Below are 23,525 nucleotides of genomic sequence, written 5' to 3'. Positions count from 1 at the left end.
CTCCTCAACATCTCTAACAAACCTGCCTGCGAGAATATTGATCCCCCTTGGGTTCAGGTGCAACCTGTCCCTTTTGTACACGTCATACCTTCCTCAGAAGAGATCCCACTGATTCAAGAACCAGAAGTCTTGTCCCCAGCACCAGCTTCATAGCCATGCATTTATCTGCTAAATCATCCTGTTTCTGCTCTCACTGGTGCATGGAGCATGGCACAGGCAGCAATCCAGAAATTACTCCCCTGGAGTTCTTACTTTTCCGTTTTCTGCCTAGCTTTCTATATTCTCTCTTCAGGACTTCTTTGCTTTTCCTTCCTCTGTATTGGTACCAATATCTCCAAGACATCTGGCTGCTCTCCCTCCTCCTCCAAAATGCTATGAACACACTCAATCCAAAATGTCCCTGACCCAGGCACCTGGGAGGCAACATACCATTCAGGTGCCCCATTCACATTCACATTCCTGTCTGTTCCTCTGACTATTGAGTTTCCTATCACTACTGCTCCTCTCTTCTCCCTCTTCCTTCTGCACCATGGACCCATGCTCAGTGCCAGTAACCTGGTGTCTGTGGCATTCTCCTGGAGGAAATTCCACACAACAGCTTCCTGTTCCTCCTGCTGACAGTCACCCAGCTACCCACCTTGTGCAGCTTAGGGGTGACTACTTCTCTGTAACTCTGATTGATGATCTCCTCACTCTCCTGTAGAAGATCATATGCAGCTGCTCCAGGGAAATGTCGCATACAGTTTGTTTGTTTTCTATTTCCACAAACTAAGGAGGTGGGGAGGTCAAAGTGAGTTGTTCAAAATGAAATATAAAGAATTTAATTCGAAAGATCCAGAAAAAAATGACTTCCTCAGGCAAAGGAATATAAAAAGCTGGGGCACAGTTTCAAGATTAGATCTTAGATCGCAGGAGAAAAATCAATAATAACTACACAGAAAGTATTGGGATTCAAATCTGTCACCTACAGAATTTTACAGTGACATGGAAATGGAATTGAGGTAGTAATCTATCACGATGTCCTTAAATGGTGAACTGGCTCAAGCAATTGATTGGCCTGCCCTTTTCAGCCTTCCCATGAGTTCCCATAGATAGTTAAATTATACTGGGGATATGGGGAGGGGAGACAGGGGAGAGGAGGGGCACCTTAGAATTGGCATTCTGATGGACAAGGGCTTCTTATGTCAGGGAGAGTTTGAGTAGTGTTCAACCTAATAATCTGACCAACCGATTGCCACAAACTGAAACTCTTAAGAGTGGAGTGGAGCATGAACTTTGGCCTTCAGAGTTCATTGAAAAGTCATTCTACCATTCATTGCTATTACAGAAGATTTCAACACTTTAAACTGACTAAGCAGATTGCAGGGACAGGCTTTCAGACAGACGGTTGGAGGCCAAGTCATTGGATATATTTAAAGCAGAAGTTGACAAGTCCTTGATCAGTCAGGGTGTCAAAGGCTACAGGGAAAAGGCAGGAAAGTGGGATTGAGAGGGATAATAAATCAGCCATGATGAAATGGCGGAGTAGACTCGATCGGCTGAATGGCCTAATTCTGCTCCTATGCCGTATGGCTTTATGGTTTTCCTCTCTGTATATGGCAATCCATTTCCTCCATAGATTGAGCTGTTCAGATGGGGGATAACCCCTCTCTGCCTGGCATTCATGTTATGGTGGCTGGGGTTGAGATATGTCTATATCCCCAGGAATCGCAACTTTATGCATCTTGGGCTTGCCTGCATGGTCTTTCCCTGCACCAAATCAAAGGATGATCATTTTATCAATTCACATTGTAGAGTGCAGCCACCTTCACGGAAATGGAGAGTCCGACGTCGTCCTACCAAAAGACAATGCCAGTGGAAGCCGGTGAGTGGCTTTGTGAAGTTGGCCTCAGTCCAGAATCAAACTTCAAAAACTGCAAGTCAATTCAAGCACCTTGGGTATATGCATGGCTCAGTTTCCTCCTACTTTTGCCAATAACAACAGGAAATAGTGGACAATTATGATAAACTAAGATAAAACTGTTCTTAGTTAGCTGCAGAACCCCAGCCTGAAGGTCATTGGTCACAGCCCAACCCTGAGGCCACATTTCTCATCCCCATCCAGGAATCATTGATTACAAGCTCACTCTAGAGTCACCGTTCCCAATCCCACACTGGTATCACTAGTCACACTCCTAACCATGGATCTCCAGTCACATCCCAGACCTGAGGACCATCTTCTTAAATTCCATCTGTGGGGTGGTGAACATTGTCATACCCTTATCCCATCAGTCACAACACTGCCCAGAAGTCTAGGGTATTTGTAACAGCCCTGATGGTGATAGATGAACAAGATTTACAGCCCTGCCCTTGCAGCAGAAGATCAATATTCATTGGATAAGCTGTGGTGAATGGCTTTAACCTTCACTTTGCTCCATGCTCTTTAACATTTGTAAAGTTATAATACATGATGGGTATTATAGTTAAACAATTTGCTCATCTCATGCCTCACTACCTCATTATCATAGTCTGACCAGAGTTTCTTGAGCCAAAGTTTCCTTGTTTATCTTCTCTTGGAGATCTTCATTGGCTTCTTTCTTCCTTCCACTATATCCATTTATTCATTTCTCTCAATTTTAAAAAAATCTTTCCCTTACTTTGCCTAATTTTACATTTCACTAAAATTCTCTCTGCATTTTCTTGTTTTCCTCTTCCCATTTTTCTGTCTTTTTTCCTTCTGTCTCCAATTCTATTCCGTATTCACTCAACCTTTGTTTCCCTCTTTTTAAACTCCTCTCTCTTTTCTCCTTCTTTTCCCCATTGTTGTCTTGCTTCCTCTCCTATTACCTCTCTCCCTTGATCATTGTTTTCCTAAATCTGTCCCACTGTCCCTATCTCATTTTTTCCTCTCCTCTCTCTAGTTTGCTGTGTTCATATCCCCCTTTCCCTCATGCTGTCTCATTCCTGCTGCAATCCTTACAACCTTCTTTTCTCTCTTTTCTACTACTATCTTCCTCACTCATTGCCTTGCTACCTCTCTCCTTTCTCTCTGCTTCACTCTTTCTTTCCCTCTCTATCACTCCTGTTCCCTTTGTTCTGTCTCACTCCTTTTCTCTTTTTGTAGCTGGCAGCAGTGCAAGGAGCTTGAAGTCAAGGTTTGAAAATATGGCTAAAGCCAGTGATGAGGACAACAAAAAGAGAGCAGAGGAGGAGCGTGTTCGGAGACAGGCACGAGAGAGAATGGAACAGGAAGAAGCACGCAGGAAGCAGCAGGTGAGCTGGCAATGGGGAAGCTGTTGTTAGTTATGTGAGAACAAGCTGAACCACTCAGGCCAATTTACTGTCAACAGGATCACTCTGTGCTGTGTGGCACCTTAGCACAGCGATGTAACCAGTTGAGCTGCTTCACTGTAAGGCCAGAAGCCTGGGATTATTGCCTATGAAGGTTCTCTGTCATTCAGGTCACCGTATATCAAGCTGAGGTAAATCAAGGTAACTGGACTTACTGTGTTGTCTAGAAGACGTTTCGTCACCCATCCGAGAGGCTTCTTCAGTTCTGATCCATGGTGGGTAGTTTTCTGGTTTATAAACTCTGTAAGTTGTTTAAAGGTATCACAATCACATGAGGGTTGTTAAAAGTCATAGATGTAATGAGAGGGTCATTAGCCTTATCTTTACATGAATGGAGGTGTAAACAGAGCAATATTATATATGCTATCCAATGCAATGAGAACTGCACAGGTCTGTATATTGGCGAGCCAAAACAACTACTTCATAAATGGATGGCCCAACATAAGAGAGCTAACACCTCAGGTCAAGATCCAGCTGTGTATCTACACCTAAAGGAAAAGGGGTACTCCTTTGATGATAACAATGTGTACATTTTGGACAGGGAGGATAGATGATTTGAAAGAGGGGTTAAAGAAGCTATCTTTGTTAAACTGGAAAACCCATCCCTGAACAGAGGAGGTGGGGGTATGACACCACATATCAGCTACTTACCATGCATATACCTGATGTCTCCACAGCAGTTCACACCTCCATCCATGCAAAGATAAGGCAAATGACCCTCTCATTACCTCTACGATTCTTAATGGCCCTCATATGATTGCTATAGTTTTAAACAACTCACAGAGTTTATAAGCCGGAAAACTACCCACCATGGATCACGTACAACAAGCTGGAGCTCAGGACAAAAGGTCTCAGCCCGAAACGTTGATTGCTCATTTCCACAGTTGCTGCCCGACCTGCTGAGTTCCTCCAGCTTGTTGTACATGTTGCTTTGACCCCAGCATCTGCAGTGTACTTTGTGTTTACCATGGATCAGAACTGAAGTGGTGGAACATCTCTTGGATGAGTGGTGGAACATCTTCTAGACAACACAGCAAGTCCAGTTGCCTTGATTTACTACTGCTTGATATACCTGGGATTAATCCTGACCTTGGGAGCTGTTAGTGTAGAGTTACACATTCTCACTATGACTGCATTGGTTTCTCCCAGGTGTTCCAGTTTCCTTCTACACCAAACAATGTGAAAATCGCTAGATTTATTGGCCTCTGTAAGCTGGTTAATGATGGAATCTAGGGGTGTTAATGAGAATGCTAGGACAATAAAGTAAGAAAAGAATTCTGCAAATGCTGGAAATCCAGAAAAACACATACAAAATGCTGAAGGAACTCAGCAGGTCAGGAAGTATCTATGGAAAGGAATAGAGTCAATATTTCAGACTGTGACCCTTCATCAAGACTGGAAAGGAAGGGGAAATAAGTCAGAATGAATTAAAAAAAAGAGATAAATGCAGGATCAGTGTAAATGGGTGGTCGATGGTTGGAGTGAACTCAGTCAGTTGAAGAGTCTGTTTTCATGCTGAATCTCCCTCTGATTATAATACTATCTGTCTTTCAACATACATTATACTATCTGACCTGCTGGATATTTCAGGGTCTTTCTCAGCACCCACAGTACAATAAAACTCTGCACTGCCCGATATTATTTCTACAACAATCCTAACACAATTTGAATTCACCTTTTTAGATGATACAGAGCATTATAATAGCAACAAGGATTAAAACCTGATTTGCACTACTGTTTACATGGAGTTTGCACATTGTTTTCTGTAACTGTATGGATTTGGTCCAGTGTACAAATATGAAAGGTGAGGAGCAGGTGATCTGTCCCAGTCCTCAACTCCTCTTTTGTACTAGATCTATCAATTCCCCATTCTTCCAAACGTTTATTGACCTCTTCCCTAAACAGCTCCTATGAGCTAGTCTCTACTACTCTCTGGACACAAGAATTCCAGAGATTCTCTGACAGAAGACATGTCTGTGCAACACAGTTTTAAATGATCACATCCACCCTTCCCCACCCCCCAATCATCTTGTAATTCCAGTATATCTCATTTCCCAAAGATGAGCGGATTGGTAGGATTGTGGTGTATGGATGAGCAATTACCGATGGTATGTGGATGAATTTGGGGGAACTGATGAGGTGGAGAATAAAATGGGATGGATTTGGGTAAATGGATGCCTGATGGTTGCTGCAAACATGGTGGCTGAAGTGTCTGTTTCCATGATGTATGACTCTTTGACTCTGCTTGCAATATCCGCCTATATGGGTTCTTTCTTGTATTGATATTTCAGTACAATTTTTTGCCAGAACCACACCTGCAACCACGAGACACTGTTCGTTTGATAGTTAAATGCAGCATACGCTCGTGCACGAGCTTTCAGGGCCCGGATTGGCCTCACCAGTCACCTCCGGACCCACAGTCACAAACCCTCCACCTGACAGAAGTCATGGTCGTCTTCAACTCCGAAGGACGAACAACAACAACACTCAGTAGTGCCCAAGCAACTATGTAAACATTTCCTTGATAACACCTCTCCAACCATGTGACACTCACTCAGCAATGACTCCTGTATTGTATGGCAGTGCACTGAATTGTGAATGAATTACAGGGTCATGTTTCTGGAGAACATCTGAATATGTGAACTTTCAATGATGACCTAAGCACTTTGGTTCTCCTCATCATTAACTCCAAGATAGCTTATAACTAGCTCTGTGATTCTCCAGTACTGAGAACTTTGAACTAGTAGTCAGTTAATGATTCAGTCAGCTTATTCAATGACAACCTAAGTAGAATAAGTTCAGAGGAGGAAAATCTGGTAGAAATGCTACGGGCACAGGTCAGGCTGGAGTGCAGAGCATTGATGTGGTCACCATGTTATCAGTAGGAATTAATAACATGAGAGAGTATATGCAGAAGAAATTATTTAGGCTATTGCCTGGGCTGGAGATTGAATTAGAGAGATTCTATGGACTATGTTGTATTTTTTGGAACAAACAAATCTGAAGAAAAGTTTGGTTAATGTGTATAAAATTAAATGACTGAACAGCAAAGCTTATTTCCACTGACAAAGAGGACAAGAACTGGTAGGCATAGGTTTGAGATCATTGCTGCAAGGTTTTTGAGGCTATTTAAGGGCTTTGTTTCACCCAAACTGTGGAGGGGGCCAGTGAACACAGCCTGAAAGCATATGGAGCAGAAACCCTCAAACATTAAAAAATATATCTGGATGAACTCACAAAAGCTGGGACCCATCAAGGCCATGGTTACAGAGCTGATAAGTGGGATTAGGTTCTCTTGTATCAGCATGTACACAATTAACTTGATGTCACCCTCTTTGCTGTAATTTTCTATGGTTCTATATGCTGATTCCTTAGCTGTGCCACGTTGACCATTCACAGACACAGGAGGACTGCAGAAAACTTTTATGCTGTCAGTTATAGGGATGGGGTGAGCCATCCACATGGGCTTTTACTGCCTTCCTGTGTGCAGTCTTGAGGGGCATCTAAAAAAAGAATAGCCTGCTGATATTCCCATGTCAGGGTTCCTGTTACTGAGAAGAGGTAATGTAAGATACTCAGGTTATTAAAGTACATACATAGTCCATTAAGATCTTGATACACTATGAATTGTGGAGATAGTTGGGGAGTATGAGCAAGGATACATTAAGGAATTACAACTAATGAATTGACATCAAGTGTTAAGGATATAGGAAGAGGAAGGAATACGAAGGATGGAGCTATGAGCTCAGAACAAATTAAGAAATATACACCAGCATAGTATGAATGAACTAATGAGGGTTAATTAACAAAGAGAACCTTGACATAAGATATCAGCATTTAATATTGAAACTGATTACTTCCCCAGTGCAGTCAGATTAATGTTGACCTGTGTTTTTTGACTTACACCTACAGGAACAGGTGGAGCAAGTGATTCCAGAACCTGGGAGTGCTGAACAAATCCCACCAACTCCTCGGAGGCGGGGTCAGAAACCAGTGGAAGAGCCAGAGGAAGAGCCAGAGCCAGAGCCAGAGGAAGAGCCAGAGCCAGAGCCAGAGCCAGAGCCAGAGCCAGAGTCAGAGGAAGCCCAGGTCTATGACAATCCTGATTCTTGTCATGAGGTAATGAACACTATGTGTCAGCTAATGAAGCACTCAGCATTGGATTGGAGAGCTTCAAGTGTCTGCTTCAAATAAAGCTTCTTCAGGAGAATGCTTCTTTGTGTACATTCTACACAAAACGTACTATCACTGAAAAAATTAAATTCTAAGCTGCACTAACTGGAGCTAACTTGCATTAATTAACTAGTGGGAATTTGTCCCTTTAGAACAGAGATGAGGAATAATTTCTTTAGCCAGAGGATGGTGAACCTGTGGAATTCATTGGTATATTTAAAGTGGAGATTAATAGGTTCTTAATTAGTAAGGGAGTCAAAGGTTATGGGGAGAAGGCAGGAGAATAGTTGAGAGGGATAATAAGTTATAATAAATAATACATTTATGGGTGGCACAGTAGTGTAGTGTTGGCACAAGGCTTTATAGTACAGCCCTCCTGGGTTCAATTTCTGCCACTGCCTGTAAGGACCGCGTCGGTTTCCTCCCGCATTCCAAAGAAGTACTGGTTGGTAGGTTAATTGGTCATTGTAAATTATTCTGTGATTAAGCAAGGCTTAAATCGGGGGATTGCTGGGTGAGCTTGCCTGGAAGTGGCGGAAAGGCCTATTCTGTGCTGTATCTCAATAAAGTAAAAAATAAAAAAATAAATCTTCCATGATGGAATGGTGGAGCAGATTCAATTGGTCAAATGGCCTAATTTTGCTCCTAGGTCTTATGGTCTTGTGTCTAAATAATCACAGAATAGCACAAAATGGAGAAACACATTTGTCCTATGGATGTGTATTTAACTCTTTCAGTTCCAGATAGGAGAGTTTAGAGCAAATTTTATACATAATGACATTTATATTACCTACTTGGGGACATTATGGGTGGAATTTTTCTCTGCATTTGATGCCTTTCTAAGCTTCTTGAGAGGAATGCTGAATGTGAGTTTTACTGTATATCTAACATATGTTGCATCAATTCTGAAAGTAGCATTGGAATGGTGTGCAAGGAGATATATTCAGTACTTAATCTGTACGGTTGTTTTACCCAGTTTCTACCCAAGTATTACATCATCTTAGAATTTCTGCCCAAAATGGTGAAGTGATAATTTCTTCTTTGTGCAGCTTAGTATAGATTAACTATTTTCTCTGGATGGGAGCAGGACTTATCATAGCTCAATGTCCAAATTCAGAATAAATTTATTATCAAAGTACATATATGTTACCATTTACTATGTTGAGATTCATTTTCTTGCAGGCATATACAGGAATGAAAAGGAATACCACAGGATTTACAAAACAAAACATAAACTGACAAACAACCAATACGCAAAAGAAGACAATTATTAAATTAAAAAATAATACTGAGAATATGATTTGTAAAGAGTCCTTGAAAGTTAGTATAATCAGTCTAGAGTAGCAATGATCCAAGTTATCCATGCCAGTTCAGGAGCCTGATGGTTATTGGGTAATAAATGTATAAATGTTCTTAAGCCAGGTGGTGTGGGACCTAAGGCTTCTGTAGTTCCTGCTTGATTTGTAGTAGAGAGAAATAGATCTGACCAGGAGGTGGGGTGGGATGGTTCTTAGTGATGCTTTCTTGTGACATTGTTCCATATAGAAGTACTCAGTGATGGAAGGTTTTGGCTCTGATGAACTGGGCTGCATCCACCACTTTATGTAGTTTTTCCATTCCTGGGCAGTGGCATTTCCATACCAGGCCATGGATACAATTCATTAGGTTTGTCTATAGAGGTCTGTCAAAGTTCTTAGCTCATACTGATGGAACTCACAAAATGTATTATTCAGCAGAGGTCAGCCTGTGGGTTCTTGCCCACTAGAGAGCCACTTGTAGCCCTTACCAACAGTATCTCTGAGACCAACTGACTGCAATGTTTAAATCTGCCTGCCCTCTGTTTTTTATTTGTTACAGGAATCAACAATGGATGACTATGAAAATATTGCAGAATATGATCACCAGCCAGTTCCGAACAAGGATTTGGAAGCTGAAGGCAACTATGAAAAATTGTCACCAGTCCCTGAAATGAAAACAGAAACGCTCAGTTCTGGTGAAATGATCCCTACAGCACTTTTTAAAAAATTTATTTTGAGAAATAATGTGCTACTTGGTTGGTTTTAAAAATGACAGTTGCTGATGGACACTGGGGACACTGGAGACCATTCAATTCGATAGATTATAATAGTTCTCTATAGATTACAATGGTTCACTATAGATTGTAATAACTGGTTCAGGTGAGAGATGGGAGTGACTCGGGATATTTTTGGAAGGCAGCAGGTTTCAGGCAACGGTGGATTACTTGCGAAGATGTGAATAACTATATGGTGACTTGCTTGTGTTTCGGAGGGCTTTGCTACAACATTTCAGTCAGCTGGTTAAACAGTTAGGTAAGACGGTTGGACCACAGAACGAGATTAAATAAGTGAGACATAGAATGAATGATGTTGGGGAAAAAGTTGGAGATGGAGATTTGGGGAGATTATTGAGGGAAAGATGGGTTGAGGGCTATCAGAGAGAAGGTAAGGATGGGAACGTGAATAGAAGATGTAGTTGTGAATTTGGGGAGCAGGTATATATAGAAATTCAGGGCAAAGTTGGTGTGGGGAAAAGGTAGAAAGGAAGATAGTTTGGCAAGAAGGCAGATAGAAGGGGTCTTACAACTCAGTCTCTTCCTAAAAATCCTTGCTTTATGATTTGTCCCTAGGTGCTGAGAATGTTTACGACATTGCCAGTGCTGGTGTGACTGCGGTAGCTTTGTATGATTATCAAGGAGGTAGGTCAACGATGAAAATTAAATGGAGTTGTTAGGCAACAAATTTGAAAATTTTGCTTTTCTCAGAATTAATTCCCTGACAAAGAGTGAGAGCTTTAATCTGTTCCCTTTGAACTGACAATTACCACTTGACAGCTGGCTGCTTATAGAAGAACATTGAATCAGCTCCCACCAAACAATTCCACCAAGTTATTATCTCACACTACTCCTTGGGCCTGCCTGTTCTCCACATTGCTGAATTCAGGAATCTAACATCTAAATCAAGTGTATTTCATTTGATCCCCAAATCCAAAGCTTTGTGGGGTGAATATTCCAGATCCCCATTTTTATGTAGAAATCAGTCTTCTGACTTCATTTTTAAAAAGATAAAGCCAAATGACTAATTATGCTTATCATTGCAGAAGGGCTGCTACCACTCCACAACTATGTGGGTAAAACTCTAAGATTCATAGTATCTGAGTGTCCTGATACATGATCTATAAAAGGCTACAATCCAGTTACTGCAAGTAATTAAGAAAGCTAATAAATTGCTATTGTTTATTGCTGGAGTAAAATGCAAAAGTAGAAAGGTACTGCTTCAGCTAGATATGACACTGATGAGACAACCTCTGGAATACTTTGTGAGGTGTTGTTCTCCTTACTTAAGAAAGGAAACATTTTAGGTTTAGGCTCCTGATGAAGGGTTTCAGCTTGAAATGTCGTCACTACCTCCTCCCATAGATGCTGTCTGACCTGCTGAGTTCTGCCAGTATTTTGTGTTTTTATTTTAGGTTTAGATTTACTAAATATGTAAATGGCATGAGTGAGTTGTGTTTTTAACTGGGTTTGTATCCAATGGAGTTTAGAAGAATGAGAGGAGATTTAGTTGAAATACTTAAGATTCTGAGTAATCTTGACAAAATTGATTTGAAGATAGATAGATAGATAGATAGATAGATAGATAGATAGATACTTTATTCATCCCCATGGGGAAATTCAACTTTTTTTCCAATGTCCCATACACTTGTTGTAGCAAAACTAATTACATACAATACTTAACTCAGTAAAAAATATGATATGCATCTAAATCACTATCTCAAAAAGCATTAATAGTAGCTTTTAAAAAGTTCTTAAGTCCTGGCGGTAGAATTGTAAAGCCTAATGGCATTGGGGAGTATTGACCTCTTCATCCTGTCTGAGGAGCATTGCATCGATAGTAACCTGTCGCTGAAACTGCTTCTCTGTCTCTGGATGGTGCTATGTAGAGGATGTTCAGAGTTATCCATAATTGACCGTAGCCTACTCAGCGCCCTTCGCTCAGCTACCGATGTTAAACTCTCGAGTACTTTGCCCACGACAGAGCCCGCCTTCCTTACCAGCTTATTAAGACGTGAGGCATCCCTCTTCTTAATGCTTCCTCCCCAACACGCCACCACAAAGAAGAGGGCGCTCTCCACAACTGACCTATAGAACATCTTCAGCATCTCACTACAGACATTGAATGACGCCAACCTTCTTAGGAAGTACAGTCGACTCTGTGCCTTCCTGCACAAGGCATCTGTGTTGGCAGTCCAGTCTAGCTTCTCGTCTAACTGTACTCCCAGATAATTGTAGGTCTTCTGTGGGAGTATCTAAAACTAAGGGTCATTGTTTAAAAAACAAGTGGTCACTCGGTTAAGGCAGAAATGAGACTTTTTTTTCTCTCAGACTTTAATGAGTCTGGAGCTCCCTCTCAAAAGACAGTGGAGATAGTCTTTGAATTATTTTAAGGCAGAGGTGGATAGATTATTCATCAACAATGGAGTGGAAACAGGTTCCCAACCTGGGGTTCACGGACCCCTTGCTTAATGGAATTGGTCCATGGCATAAAAAAGGTTGGGAACCCCTGAAGTGAAAGGTTATCGTACAATGACAGCACATCCAGCCTGTGCTGCCATTTTATATCATTATTGAACTGATGACAACCTGACCTTGTTATTCCCATGTAAAAGATAGTATGGGTTTAATAGGCTAAATTTGAACTACCTGCATTCCAATTTTTCATTCCAAACACCTCAAATTTCATTAATTTTCAGTCTTATAAATTAAAAGATAATTTAAAAGATACTATAAAAGATTACGTACACGACACTGGAAGAACTCAGCAGGTCAGGCAGCATCCGTGAGAAAAGAGTAGCCAACATTTCAGGCCGAGACCCTTCATCAGGAATGGGGGGGGGGGGAGAGGGCCGAAGCCCAGTAATAGAGATAGGGGAGGGGGAAGGGCTAGAGGCGCCAGGTGGAGAACCAATCAGAGGAAGGATGAAGGGGGGAGGGGATAAGCATGAAAGAACTGTAGAGGTAAAGGAGCAGAAAGTTGAAAGGGGAGAGAGGCAGAGAAGGACCTGGGATAGGGGAAGGGGGAGGGGGAGGGAATTACCAGAAATTGGAGAATTCAATGTTCATACCACCTTGCTGGAGGCTACCCAGACGGTAGATGAGGTGTTGCTCCTCCAACCTGAGTTTGGCCTCATCATAAAAGATACTATTACAGCTGCAGAAAGGGTGGGTAATGTAGCAGGATCCTCTTTTGAGTCAGTATGGGTGGAAGTCAGGAACAGGAAGGGAGCAGTTACTCTACTGGGGGTATTCTATAAGCCCCCTGGTAGCAGCAGAGATACCGAGGAGCGGATTGAGAGGCAGATTTTGGAAAGGTGCAAAAATAACAGGGTTGTTATCATGGGTGACTTTAACTTCCCTAATATTGACTGGCACTTGATTAGTTCCAAGGGTTTAGATGGGGCAGAATTTGTTAAGTGTGTCCAGGATGGATTCCTGTCACAGTATGTTGACAGGCCGACTAGGGGGAATGCCATACTAGATCTAGTTTTAGGTAACAGACCGGGTCAGGTCACAGATCTGTCAGTGGGTGAGCATCTGAGGGACAGTGATCACCGCTCCCTGGCCTTTAGCATTATCATGGAAAAGGATAGAATCAGAGAGGACAGGAAATTTTTTAATTGGGGAAGGGCAAATTATGAGGCTATAAGGCTAGAACTTGTGGGTGTGAATTGGGATGATGTTTTTGCAGGGAAATGTACTATGGACATGTGGTTGATGTTTAAGGATCTCTTGCAGGATGTTAGGGATAAATTTGTCCTGGTGAGGAAGATAACGAATGGTAGGGTGAAGGAACCATGGGTGACAAGTGGAAAATCTAGTCAGGTGGAAGAAGGCAGGATACATGAAGTTCAGGAAGCAAGGATCAGATGGGTCTATTGAGGAATATAGGGTAGCAAGAAAGGAGCTTAAGAAGGAGCTGAGAAGAGCAATAAGGGGACATGAGAAGGTCTTGGTGAGTAGGGTACAGGAAAACCCCAAGGCATTCTTCAATTATGTGAAGAACAAAAGGATGACAGGGGTGAAGGTAGGACCGATTAGAGATAAAGATGGGAAGATGTGCCTGGAGGCTGTGGAAGTGAGCGAGGCCCTCAATGAATACTTCTGTTCGGTATTCACCACTGAGAAGGAACTTGATGACGGTGAGGACAATATGAGTGCGGTTGATGTTCTGGAGCATGTTGATATTAAGGGAGAGGAGGTGTTGGAGTTGTTAAAATACATTAGGATGGATAAGTCCCCGGGGCCTGACGGAATATTCCCCAGGCTGCTCCACGAGGCAAGGGAAGAGACTGCTGAACCTCTGGCTAGGATCTTTATGTCCTCGTTGTCTACGGGAATGGTACCAAAGGATTGGAAGGAGGCGAATGCTGTCCCCTTGTTCAAAAAAGGTAGTAGGGATAGTCCAGGTAATTATAGACCAGTGAGCCTTAGATCTGTAGTGGGAAAGCTGTTGGAAAAGATTCTTAGAGATAGGATCTATGGGCATTTAGAGAATCATGGTCTGATCAGGGACAGTCACCATGGCTTTGTGAACGACAGATTGTGGCTAACAAGCCTGATAGAGTTCTTTGAGGAGGTGACCAGGCATATAGATGAGGGTAGTACAGTGGATGTGATCTACATGGATTTTAATAAGGCATTTGACAAGGTTCCACACGGTAGGCTTATTCAGAAAGTCAGAAGGCATGGGATCCAGGGAAGTTTGGCAAGGTGGATTCAGAATTGGCTTGCCTGCAGAAGGCAGATGGTCATGGTGGAGGGAGTACATTCAGATTGGAGGGTTGTGACTAGTGGTGTCCCACAACGATCTGTTCTGGGACCTCTACTTTTTGTGATTTTTATTAACGACCTGGATGTGGGGGTAGAAGGGTGGGTTGGCAAGTTTGCAGACAATACAAAGGTTGGTGGTGTTGTAGATAGTGTAGAGGATTGTCGAAGATTGCAGAGAGACATTGATAGGATGCAGCAGTGGGCTGAGAAGTGGCAGATGGAGTTCAGCCTGGAGAAGTGTGAGGTGGTACACTTTGGAAGGACAAACTCCAAGGCAGAGTACAAAGTAAATGGCAGGATACTTGGTAGTGTGGAGGAGCAGAGGGATCTGGGGGTGCATGTCCACAGATCCCTGAAAGTTGCCTCACAGGTAGATAGGGTCGTTAAGAAAGCTTATGGGGTGTTAGCTTTCATAAGTCGAGGGATAGAGTTTAAGAGACGCGATGTAATGATGCAGCTCCATAAAACTCTAGTTAGGCCACACTTGGAGTACTGTGTCCAGTTCTGGTCACCTCAGTATAGGAAGGATTTGGAAGCATTGAAAAGGGTACAGAGGAGATTTACCAGGATCATGCCTGGTTTAGAGAGTATAGATTATGATCAGAGATTAAGGGAGCTAGGGCTTTACTCTTTGGAGAGAAGGAGGATGAGAGGAGACACGATAGGGGTGTACAAGTTATTAAGAGGAATAGACAGAGTGGACAACCAGCGCCTCTTCCCCAGGGCACCACTGCTCAGTACAAGAGGACATGGCTTTAAGGTAAGGGGAGGGAAGTTCAAGGGGAATATTAGAGGAAGGTTTTTCACTCAGAGAGTGGTTGGTGCGTGGAATGCACTGCCTGAGTCATTGGTGGAGGCAGATACACTAGTGAAGTTTAAGAGACTACTAGACAGGTGTATGGAGGAATTTATGGTGGGGGGTTATATGGGAGGCAGGGTTTGAGGGTCAGCACAACATTGTGGGCCGAAAGGCCTGTAATGTGCTGTACTATTCTACATTCTAAAAGTATAGAAAACAAGATTTTGCAACATACCTTCCTTTTCAAGAAGACTTCGTCATCCCCAACAACTACTGTTCAACTAAAAATTTTCTCCTCTCATTCGTAATGCAATCCTTTTGCACGGCCAATATTTCATTAGTCTTCTGATTAGATTTAGTGATTTGAATGCATGAATGCCTATATCCTCACTTCCAAAGTTTCTTCTCACTTTCTAGCTTTTAGTACATGAGAAAATATTTCAGTTCCAACATTATTTTAAAAATTCAAAGTATTGTCTCACAATCTGAATTAAGTTTACCTTGGTGTTTCCTGTCAGTTAACATGTCTGTGGTTCCTTGTGATTTAAATATATAACTAACTATCTTATCAATGTCCATGATAAATATGTTGAAAGGCTGAGTCCATGATACAGAATCAGAGTCAAGTTTAATATCACTGGCATATCTAGTGAAATGTGTTGTTTTGCAGCAGCAGTACATTGAAATACATAATAATAAAACTATAAGTTACAAAAAGAAATATACATAAAAGAGAAATTTACGTTAAATAAGTAGTGCAAAAAGAGAAAGGAAAAAAAGAAATAAATTAGTGACGTAGTATCCATTCATAACTCTGAGGGCAGAGGGGAAAAAGTTGTTTCTGAAACGTTGAATGTAAGAAAAGTGCATGTCCTGGTGAACTGGGTCCTTAATGATGGATGCTGCCTTTTTGACCATTAAGCACAAGTGGGATATGTTGCTGTTGTAGATGTCACCATATAAACTTTGAGTCTTGATGAAGAGACTAACCCTGAAATGTCAACTGTACTCTTTTCCATAGATGCTGCCTGGCCTGCTGAGTTATGTGTGTTTGGATTTCCGGAGTGGGTATAATGCTTGACTTTCATTTACCTCTGCTCATCACTTGACTGACCATTGCTGACTTCGGAATTTCATTCCTTCACAATTGTGCATCCACAACATAGTTCCTATGTCTCCTTACACTTGTAGTCAGTGTTCTTCCTGTTAAGCAGTTCCACAAACTCAAGGATGACTAACTTCCATTCAATTTTGTGGGTTCCAAGGAAAATGTGGAAATTGAGGACAACAGGAACAGATGGAACAGGAGATGTCTGATGGAGCAGGCAGGTAGTTTATCAGGTGATGTGTTCCTCTGGCCATTCTTGCAGGGTTTCTCTCTGCTCCTATTGAATGTCCTTGAGGTTCTCAATACCATTCATTGTCACTTTGAGCAGTCAAGGACCTCAGGTTCTCAGGGGTCATGAGAGAATTTGTACTGCTTCAAAGCAGGTTTGAACAGAATCTTTGAATCTTTCTCTCTATCTATCTAGTAATCTCTTTTCTGTCTGTTTCTGGAGCCTGGTGTCAGGCATGTAAGTCACATGGCCTGTCCAACAGGGCTAATTGAAAATTAGTTATTGCAATTATCTGTTGATATACATCTAGTCCTATTGCAGCACTCCATCTTAGACCTTGCTTTTGGGGACCCTTTCACAAGTGGACTTTTTCAGAAGCTGGTAGAATTATCCGCTCTAACCATGAAAATCAAGCATTATACCCACTCTGTTGCAGTACTGATGGAATTCAGCTCTGGTGGTTCTTCAGGCCAGATGTTAAACTAAAACTCCATCAGCTCTGCTAGATGGACAAATAGAGAAGAGGAATTTTATTGTAACATTTACAAAAGCAGTACATTCTATTTGCACTTAATAGTCAATTAGGTATTTTTGAGATGTATTCATCATGTTTTTAGTCATGGCCTTGATATTGATATTGGTTTATTATTGACACACTTTCCAAGATACAGTGAAAAACTAGTCTTGCATACTGTTTATTTAGATCAATTTATTACATGGTGCATTGAGCTAGAATAAGGTAAAACAATAACAATGCAGAATAATGTGTAAAAACAATTATTAAAGAGAAAATATATTTTGATCAATATTTATCCCTGAAACAAATCACTAAAATATCTAAAGCATTAACATATTACTGTCTGTAGGATCTTATTTTGTGTGTTCCCTACATTGCAAGAGAGACTACATTTTAAATGTGCTACATTGGTTTGGAGGTTCTTTTGTGATGTGATGTGGTAGCACATTTAAGTATAAGGTTTTAAAATAATTAAGAAAAAAATTGTTACCCAAAGCAGAAACAGTTGGTACTCAGGGCCTTGCTAATCACCCCGACCAATCCAACCACCCAAAAAGAATCTAGCTATTTGCAACTTTCTTACTGATCACTTTCTCTTTTTTTAATATTCCAGAAGGTGACGATGAAATCTCCTTTGATCCTGATGACTTCATCACAAACATTGAGATGATTGATGAGGGCTGGTGGCAGGGTCAATGCCATGGGAAAGTTGGCCTCTTCCCAGCCAATTATGTGAAACTGTCAAAGTGAACGTTGACCAGCTCGATAGGATGCAAAAAGTCGATGAAACTTTGCCTCCACAAATGTTACTTGACCGAAGTTCCTCCAGCAGTTTCTTGTGTCTCCAACAGGAGTTTAGATTACTCATTTTCTATTAATATCAAACCATTGGTGTCTGAAGCTGAAAATTTTCATAACTATCTAGTGTCTGCCAAGCATATTTCCTTTCCTCCTACTGAAATCTGAATATTTTCATTGCCTTAACTGAAGCAGTTGCTGTACTAATAAGACAATTAGTTCAGTGGAAATGTCTATTTAGCTTAATACTCTATACTAGTACTGACCCACTAACCAGTCCTGCATAGTCTAATACCATTTCCTCTGATTTTTATTTCATTTTCTCCTTCACAAACTGTAATCCTGCAGCTAAGGGAGCTATGCCCTCAAATTATTTTATTTATTGTAGAACAATGGACTCCTATATGGTTCAATCACCAGTCTCTTAAGTTGGTGGATACTGAAATGCATTTAACTAGGCATCTTGTGTCCTTTACTTTGCAAACTGCTCCCTCCCATGGTGATCTTTCTCAATAAAAGACCATAAGACATATGAGCAGAATTAGTCCACTCAGCCCCATAGACCTACCTTCTTGCGATATCCTTTGATGCCCTAACTGATCAGGAAACGATTAACTTCCACCTTAAATACATGCTTGGACTTGATCTCCACCACAGTCTGTGGCAGTGCATTCCACAGATTTATTACTCTTTGGCTAAAAGAATTCCTCCTTACTTCTGTTCTAAAGGGTCAGCTCCCCAATTTTGAAGCAGTGCCCTCTAGTTCTGGATACCCCCACCATAGGAAACATCCTCTCCACATCCACCTATCTAGACCTTTCAACATTGGGTATGTTTCAATGGGATCCCCCCTCCCCCTGCATTCTTCTAAATTCCAGTGAGTACATGCCCAAAGATGCCAAATGTTCCTCTTATCTTAACACCTTAATTCCCGGAATCATCCTTGTGAACCTCCTCTGGACTCTCTCCAATGATAACACATCCTTTCTGAGATATGGGGCCCAAAACCGTTGATAATACTCTAAGGGCAGCCTGACTAGTTTCTTATAAAGGCTCTTATTACCTCCTTGCTTTTACATTCTATTTCCATTGAAATGAATGCTAACTTTGCATTTGCCTTCTTTACCACAGACTCAACCTGTAAATTAACCTTCTGGCTTGCGCGAGGACTCCTCAGTCCCTCTGCACCTCTAATGTTTGAACCTTCTCCCCATTTAGGAAATAGTCATACATTTCCCAACTCTGTATTCCATCTGCCACTTCTCTGCCCATTCTTCCAATTTGTCTTCCTGCTGCAATTGCATTGCTTCCTCAGCACAACCTACCCTCCACCTACCTTCATATCATCCACAGACTTTGTCACAAAGCCTTCAATTCCATTATCTAAATCATTGACAAACAATGTGTAAAGCATCATTCTTCATACTGACCCCTGAGGAACACCACTAGTCACTGGTAGCAAACCAGAAAAGGTCCCATTTATTCCCACTCGCTGCCTCCTGCCTGTCAGCTATTCCAGTATCTTTTCTGTAACACCATAGGATTTTATCTTGTAAGCAGCCTCATGTGTGGCACCTTATTAAACACGTTCTGAAAATCCAACTAAATGACATCCACTGCCTCTCCTTTGTCCACCATAATTGTTACTTCCTCGAAGAACCCAACAGATTTGTCAGGCAAGATTTCCCTTTACAGAAACCATGCTGAACCATGAAGAAAAATGTTCCCCATTCAAATGCCTGGAGGATATACCTAATGATAAATTTATGTTCTATCTGTCCCCACCTTTGTGAACCCATCATCTCTGAAGTGAGATGGCATCAACAGTCACATTGAACTTGGGCATTTCTCAGCAGGAATTGGAATTGGACTGTGACAGTGAGCCTCAGATCTTCAACCAGGGACCATTCATGATAATAACGACTGCATTCATGGATAGATGCAATCCTCATCTAGTGTTACTGAATTATGCTATCTAACCTAACTTACTAGGAACATTTGCACTTTGCTGTCACCATCAACTTTGTTAGCTAAACTTAGCTGTCAGCTTCAAAGTCTGTACTATTCCAATTTAAAAAATGTCAAAGTTTTCAAGTTTTGTTTCGTATTTAGTTTTATTTTCATGCCAGACTATACTCTATTGATTCAAATAGGTCCAAATCCTTTCCATTTAATGATTTTATATAGCCCCTGCGCATTCCACGATATCATGGACTCTACTCACCCAACAGTTGAATTCATAATTAGCAATAACACCAAAAAAAACATGGTGCTCAATGGAAATATCAACAAAAAATATTTGACACTGAACCACATAAACAGGTATGAAGGCAGCAGCAAATTCAAAGGGATTTCAAACGGGTTTTGGACAAGATTTCCTGAGTTTAGACTTACATGGGGTAATTAAATTAAGAGCACTTAAGAATTCAGGATTGAGGAGTTCAGCTAACTTGGAGACTCCCTCTCCATCCTTCTGGGTGGATTCCTGGAGACCATTTGAAAAGGTGAGAATTCAAACCAATTCAAGACTACCTTTTGACTTCTACTCACCTACATAACAAGGGAAAAAGTGATCATTTACATTTTGATAGGAGGAATATAAAACCTGAATTTTGTTTTAAGTAATTAGAATCAGGTTAATTTTCACTGACATATGAAATAAAACTTCCTGTTTTGCAGCAGCAGTACAGTGCAATATATAGCAATTACTATAAGTTACAAAATAAATAGAGCAAAAGGGAATAATGAGGTAGTATTCATGGGTTCATGTACCATTCTGAAATCTGATGACAGGGTGTTGAGTGTGGGTCTTCAGGTTCCCTGTACCTCCTCCCCGCTGTTAGTTACGCAAAGAGGAAGTGTCCTGGGTAGTGATGATGCTGGCTTTTTGAGGCACCACCTTTTGACAAAATGCTCAATGGCAAAAAGGATTGTGACCATGATGGAAGTGGCTGAACCCAGAACCCTCTTCACCTGCAGAAAAGGAGGAAGTCATGGAGGGATTGTCTACTGAGTCTCTGTGGGTGGAAGTTAGAAACAGGAAGGGGTCAATTACTCTACTGTGTGATTTTTATAGACCATCCAATAGTAACAGAAACATTGAGGAGCAGATAGGGAGACAGATTCTGGAAAGGTGTAATAATAACAGGGTTGTCGTGGTGGGAGGTTTTAATTTGCCAAATATTGATTGGCATTTCCCTAGAGCAAGGGTTTTAGATGGGGTGGAGTTTGTTAGGTGTGTTCAGGAAGGTTTCTTGACACGATATGTAAATAAGTTTACAAGAGGAAAGGTTGTACTTGATCTGGTATTGGGAAATGAACCTGGTCAGGTGTCAGGTTTCTCAGTGAGAGAGCATTTTGGAGATAGTGATCACAATTCTATCTCCTTTACCATAGCATTGGAGAGGGATAGGAACAGACAAGTTACTAAAGTGCTTAATTGGAGTAAGGGGAAAATATGAAGCTATCAAGCAGGAACTTGGAAGCATAAATTGGAAACACATGTTCTCAGGGAAATGTACAGCAGAAATGTGGCAAATGTTCAGGGGATATTTGCGTGGAGTTCTGCATAGGTACATTCCAATGAGAGGGACAGGATGGTATGGTTCAGGAACCATGGTGTACAAAGACTGTTGAAAATCTAGTCAAGAAGAAAAGAAAAGCTTACGAAAGGTTCAAAAACACTAGGTAATGATGGAGATCTAGAAGATTATAAGGCTGGCAGGAAGGAGCTTAAGAATGAAATTAGGAGAGAGAGAAGGGGCCATGAGAAGGCCTTGGCAAGCAGGATTAAGGAAAACCCCAAGGCATTCTACAAGTATGTGAAGAGCAAGAGGATAAGATGTGAGAGAATAGGACCAATCAGTGTGACAGTAGAGAAGTGTGTATGGAACCGGAGGAGATAGCAAAGGTACTTAATGAATACTTTTTGCAATATTCACTATGGAAAAGGATCTTGGTGATTGTAGGAATGACTTAAAGCAGACTGAAAAGCTTGAGCATATAGACATTAAGAAAGAGGATGTGTTGGAGCTTTTGGAAAGCATCAAGCTGGATAAGTCTCCAGGACTGGATGTGATGAACCCCAGGCTACTGTGTTAGGCAAGGGAGGAGATTGCTGAGCCTCTGGAAATGATCTTTACATCATCAATGGGGATGGGGGGGGGGTAGTTTCTGGAGGACTGGAGGGTTGCAGATGTTGTTCTATTCTTCAAGAAATGCAGGTTGTGCCTTACAAGCCTGATTGAACTTTTGAGGATGTGACTAAACACATTGATGAAGGTAGAGTAGTACTATAGATGTATATATGGATTTCAACAAGGCATTTGATAAGGTACCCCATGCAAAGCTTATTGAGAAAGTAAGGAGGCATGGGATCCAATGGGACCTTGCTTTGTGGATCCAGAATTAGCTTACAGAAGGCAAAGAGTGGTTGTTGATGGGTCATATTCTGCATGGAGGCCAGTCACCAGTGGTGTGCCTCAGGGATCTGTTCTGGGACCCCTACTCTTTATAATTTTTATAAATGACCTGAATGAGGAAGTGGAGGGATGGGTTAGTAAAATTTGCTGATGACACAAAGGTTGGGCGTGTTATGGATAGTGTGGAGGGCTGTCAGAGGTTATAGTGGGACATCAATAGGATGCAAACTGGGTTGAGAAGTGGCAGATGGAGTTCAACCCAGATAAGTGCGAGGTAGTTCATTTTGGTAGGTCAAATATGACAGCAGAATATAGTATTAATGGTAAGACCCTTGGCAGTTGGAGGATCAGAGGGACCTTGGCGTCTGAGTACATAGGACGCTCAAAGCAGCTGCGCAGATTGACTGTGTGGTTATGAAGACATACGGTGCATTGGCCTTCATCAACCATGGGATTGAGTTTAAGAGCTGAGAGGTAATGTTGCAGCTATATAGGACCCTGGTCAGACCCCATTTAGAGTACTGTGCTCAGTTCTGGTCACCTCGCTACAGGAAGGATGTGGAAACTATAGAAAGGGTGCAGAGGAGATTTACAGGAATGTTGCCTGGATTGGGGGAGCATGCCTTATGAGAATAGGTTGAGTGAACTTGGCCTTTTCTCTTTGGAGCGGCAGAGGATAAGTTGTGACCTGATAGAGGTGTATAAGATGATGAGAGGCATTGATTGTATGGATAATCAGAGGCTTTTTCCCAGGACTGAAATGGTTAACATGAGGGCATAGTTTTAAGGTGCCTGGAAGTAGGTACAGAGGATATATCAGGTAATTTTTTATACAGAGAGTGGTGAGTGTGTGGAATGGGCTGCCGGCAACGGTGGTGGAGGCAGATACGATAGGGTCTTTTAAGAGACTCCTGGATAGGTACATGGTGCTTAGAAAAATAGAGGGCTATGGGTAACCCTAGGTAATTTCTAAAGTAAGTACATGTTTGGCACAGGATTGTGGGCCGAAGGGTCTGTATTGTGCTGTAGGTTTTCTATGTTTCTTGCAGTCCTGTGCATTGGAGGCTTCATAATAGACTGTGATGCAACCACTCAGAATGCTGTCCACCATACATCTTCAGAAATTTTCTCTTCTCAATTCTTCCTACCAAAATGTCACAATTCATGTTTCCCTGAACTAACTTTCATTTGCCATTCTATTCCATTGGCCTGTTTATATATTCTTTTAGACTATTACTGTCCTGATATCACTTTAGCCTCCAAGCTTTGTACTAACTGCAAATGTACCCAAGTCAAATTTATT

The 23,525-nt window shown here is 41.5% G+C and overlaps 1 protein-coding gene across 4 annotated transcripts in view; it reads left to right on the top strand.

Moving 5' to 3' along the window:
* LOC140738900 (src substrate cortactin-like) overlaps window positions 1-19,408 on the top strand; it is a 100,161-nt gene extending 80,753 nt beyond the window's left edge. For all 4 annotated transcript variants that reach the window (XM_073066902.1, XM_073066903.1, XM_073066904.1 and 1 more), the window contains exons 11-16: window positions 1,795-1,864; window positions 3,104-3,252; window positions 7,243-7,449; window positions 9,361-9,496; window positions 10,151-10,219; window positions 17,617-19,408. In XM_073066902.1, the coding sequence (XP_072923003.1) occupies window positions 1,795-1,864; window positions 3,104-3,252; window positions 7,243-7,449; window positions 9,361-9,496; window positions 10,151-10,219; window positions 17,617-17,753 (768 nt within the window). In that variant the 3' untranslated portion in view covers window positions 17,754-19,408. The remainder of the gene's footprint in view (window positions 1-1,794; window positions 1,865-3,103; window positions 3,253-7,242; window positions 7,450-9,360; window positions 9,497-10,150; window positions 10,220-17,616) is intronic.
* The last annotated feature ends 4,117 nt before the right edge of the window (window positions 19,409-23,525 follow it).

This window comes from Hemitrygon akajei, chromosome 14 (genome assembly GCF_048418815.1).
Source record: "Hemitrygon akajei chromosome 14, sHemAka1.3, whole genome shotgun sequence".
NCBI classification, from domain to species: domain Eukaryota; kingdom Metazoa; phylum Chordata; class Chondrichthyes; order Myliobatiformes; family Dasyatidae; genus Hemitrygon; species Hemitrygon akajei.
The sequence above is the reverse complement of the archived record's forward strand: the minus strand, read 5'-3'. Positions and strand labels throughout refer to the sequence as shown.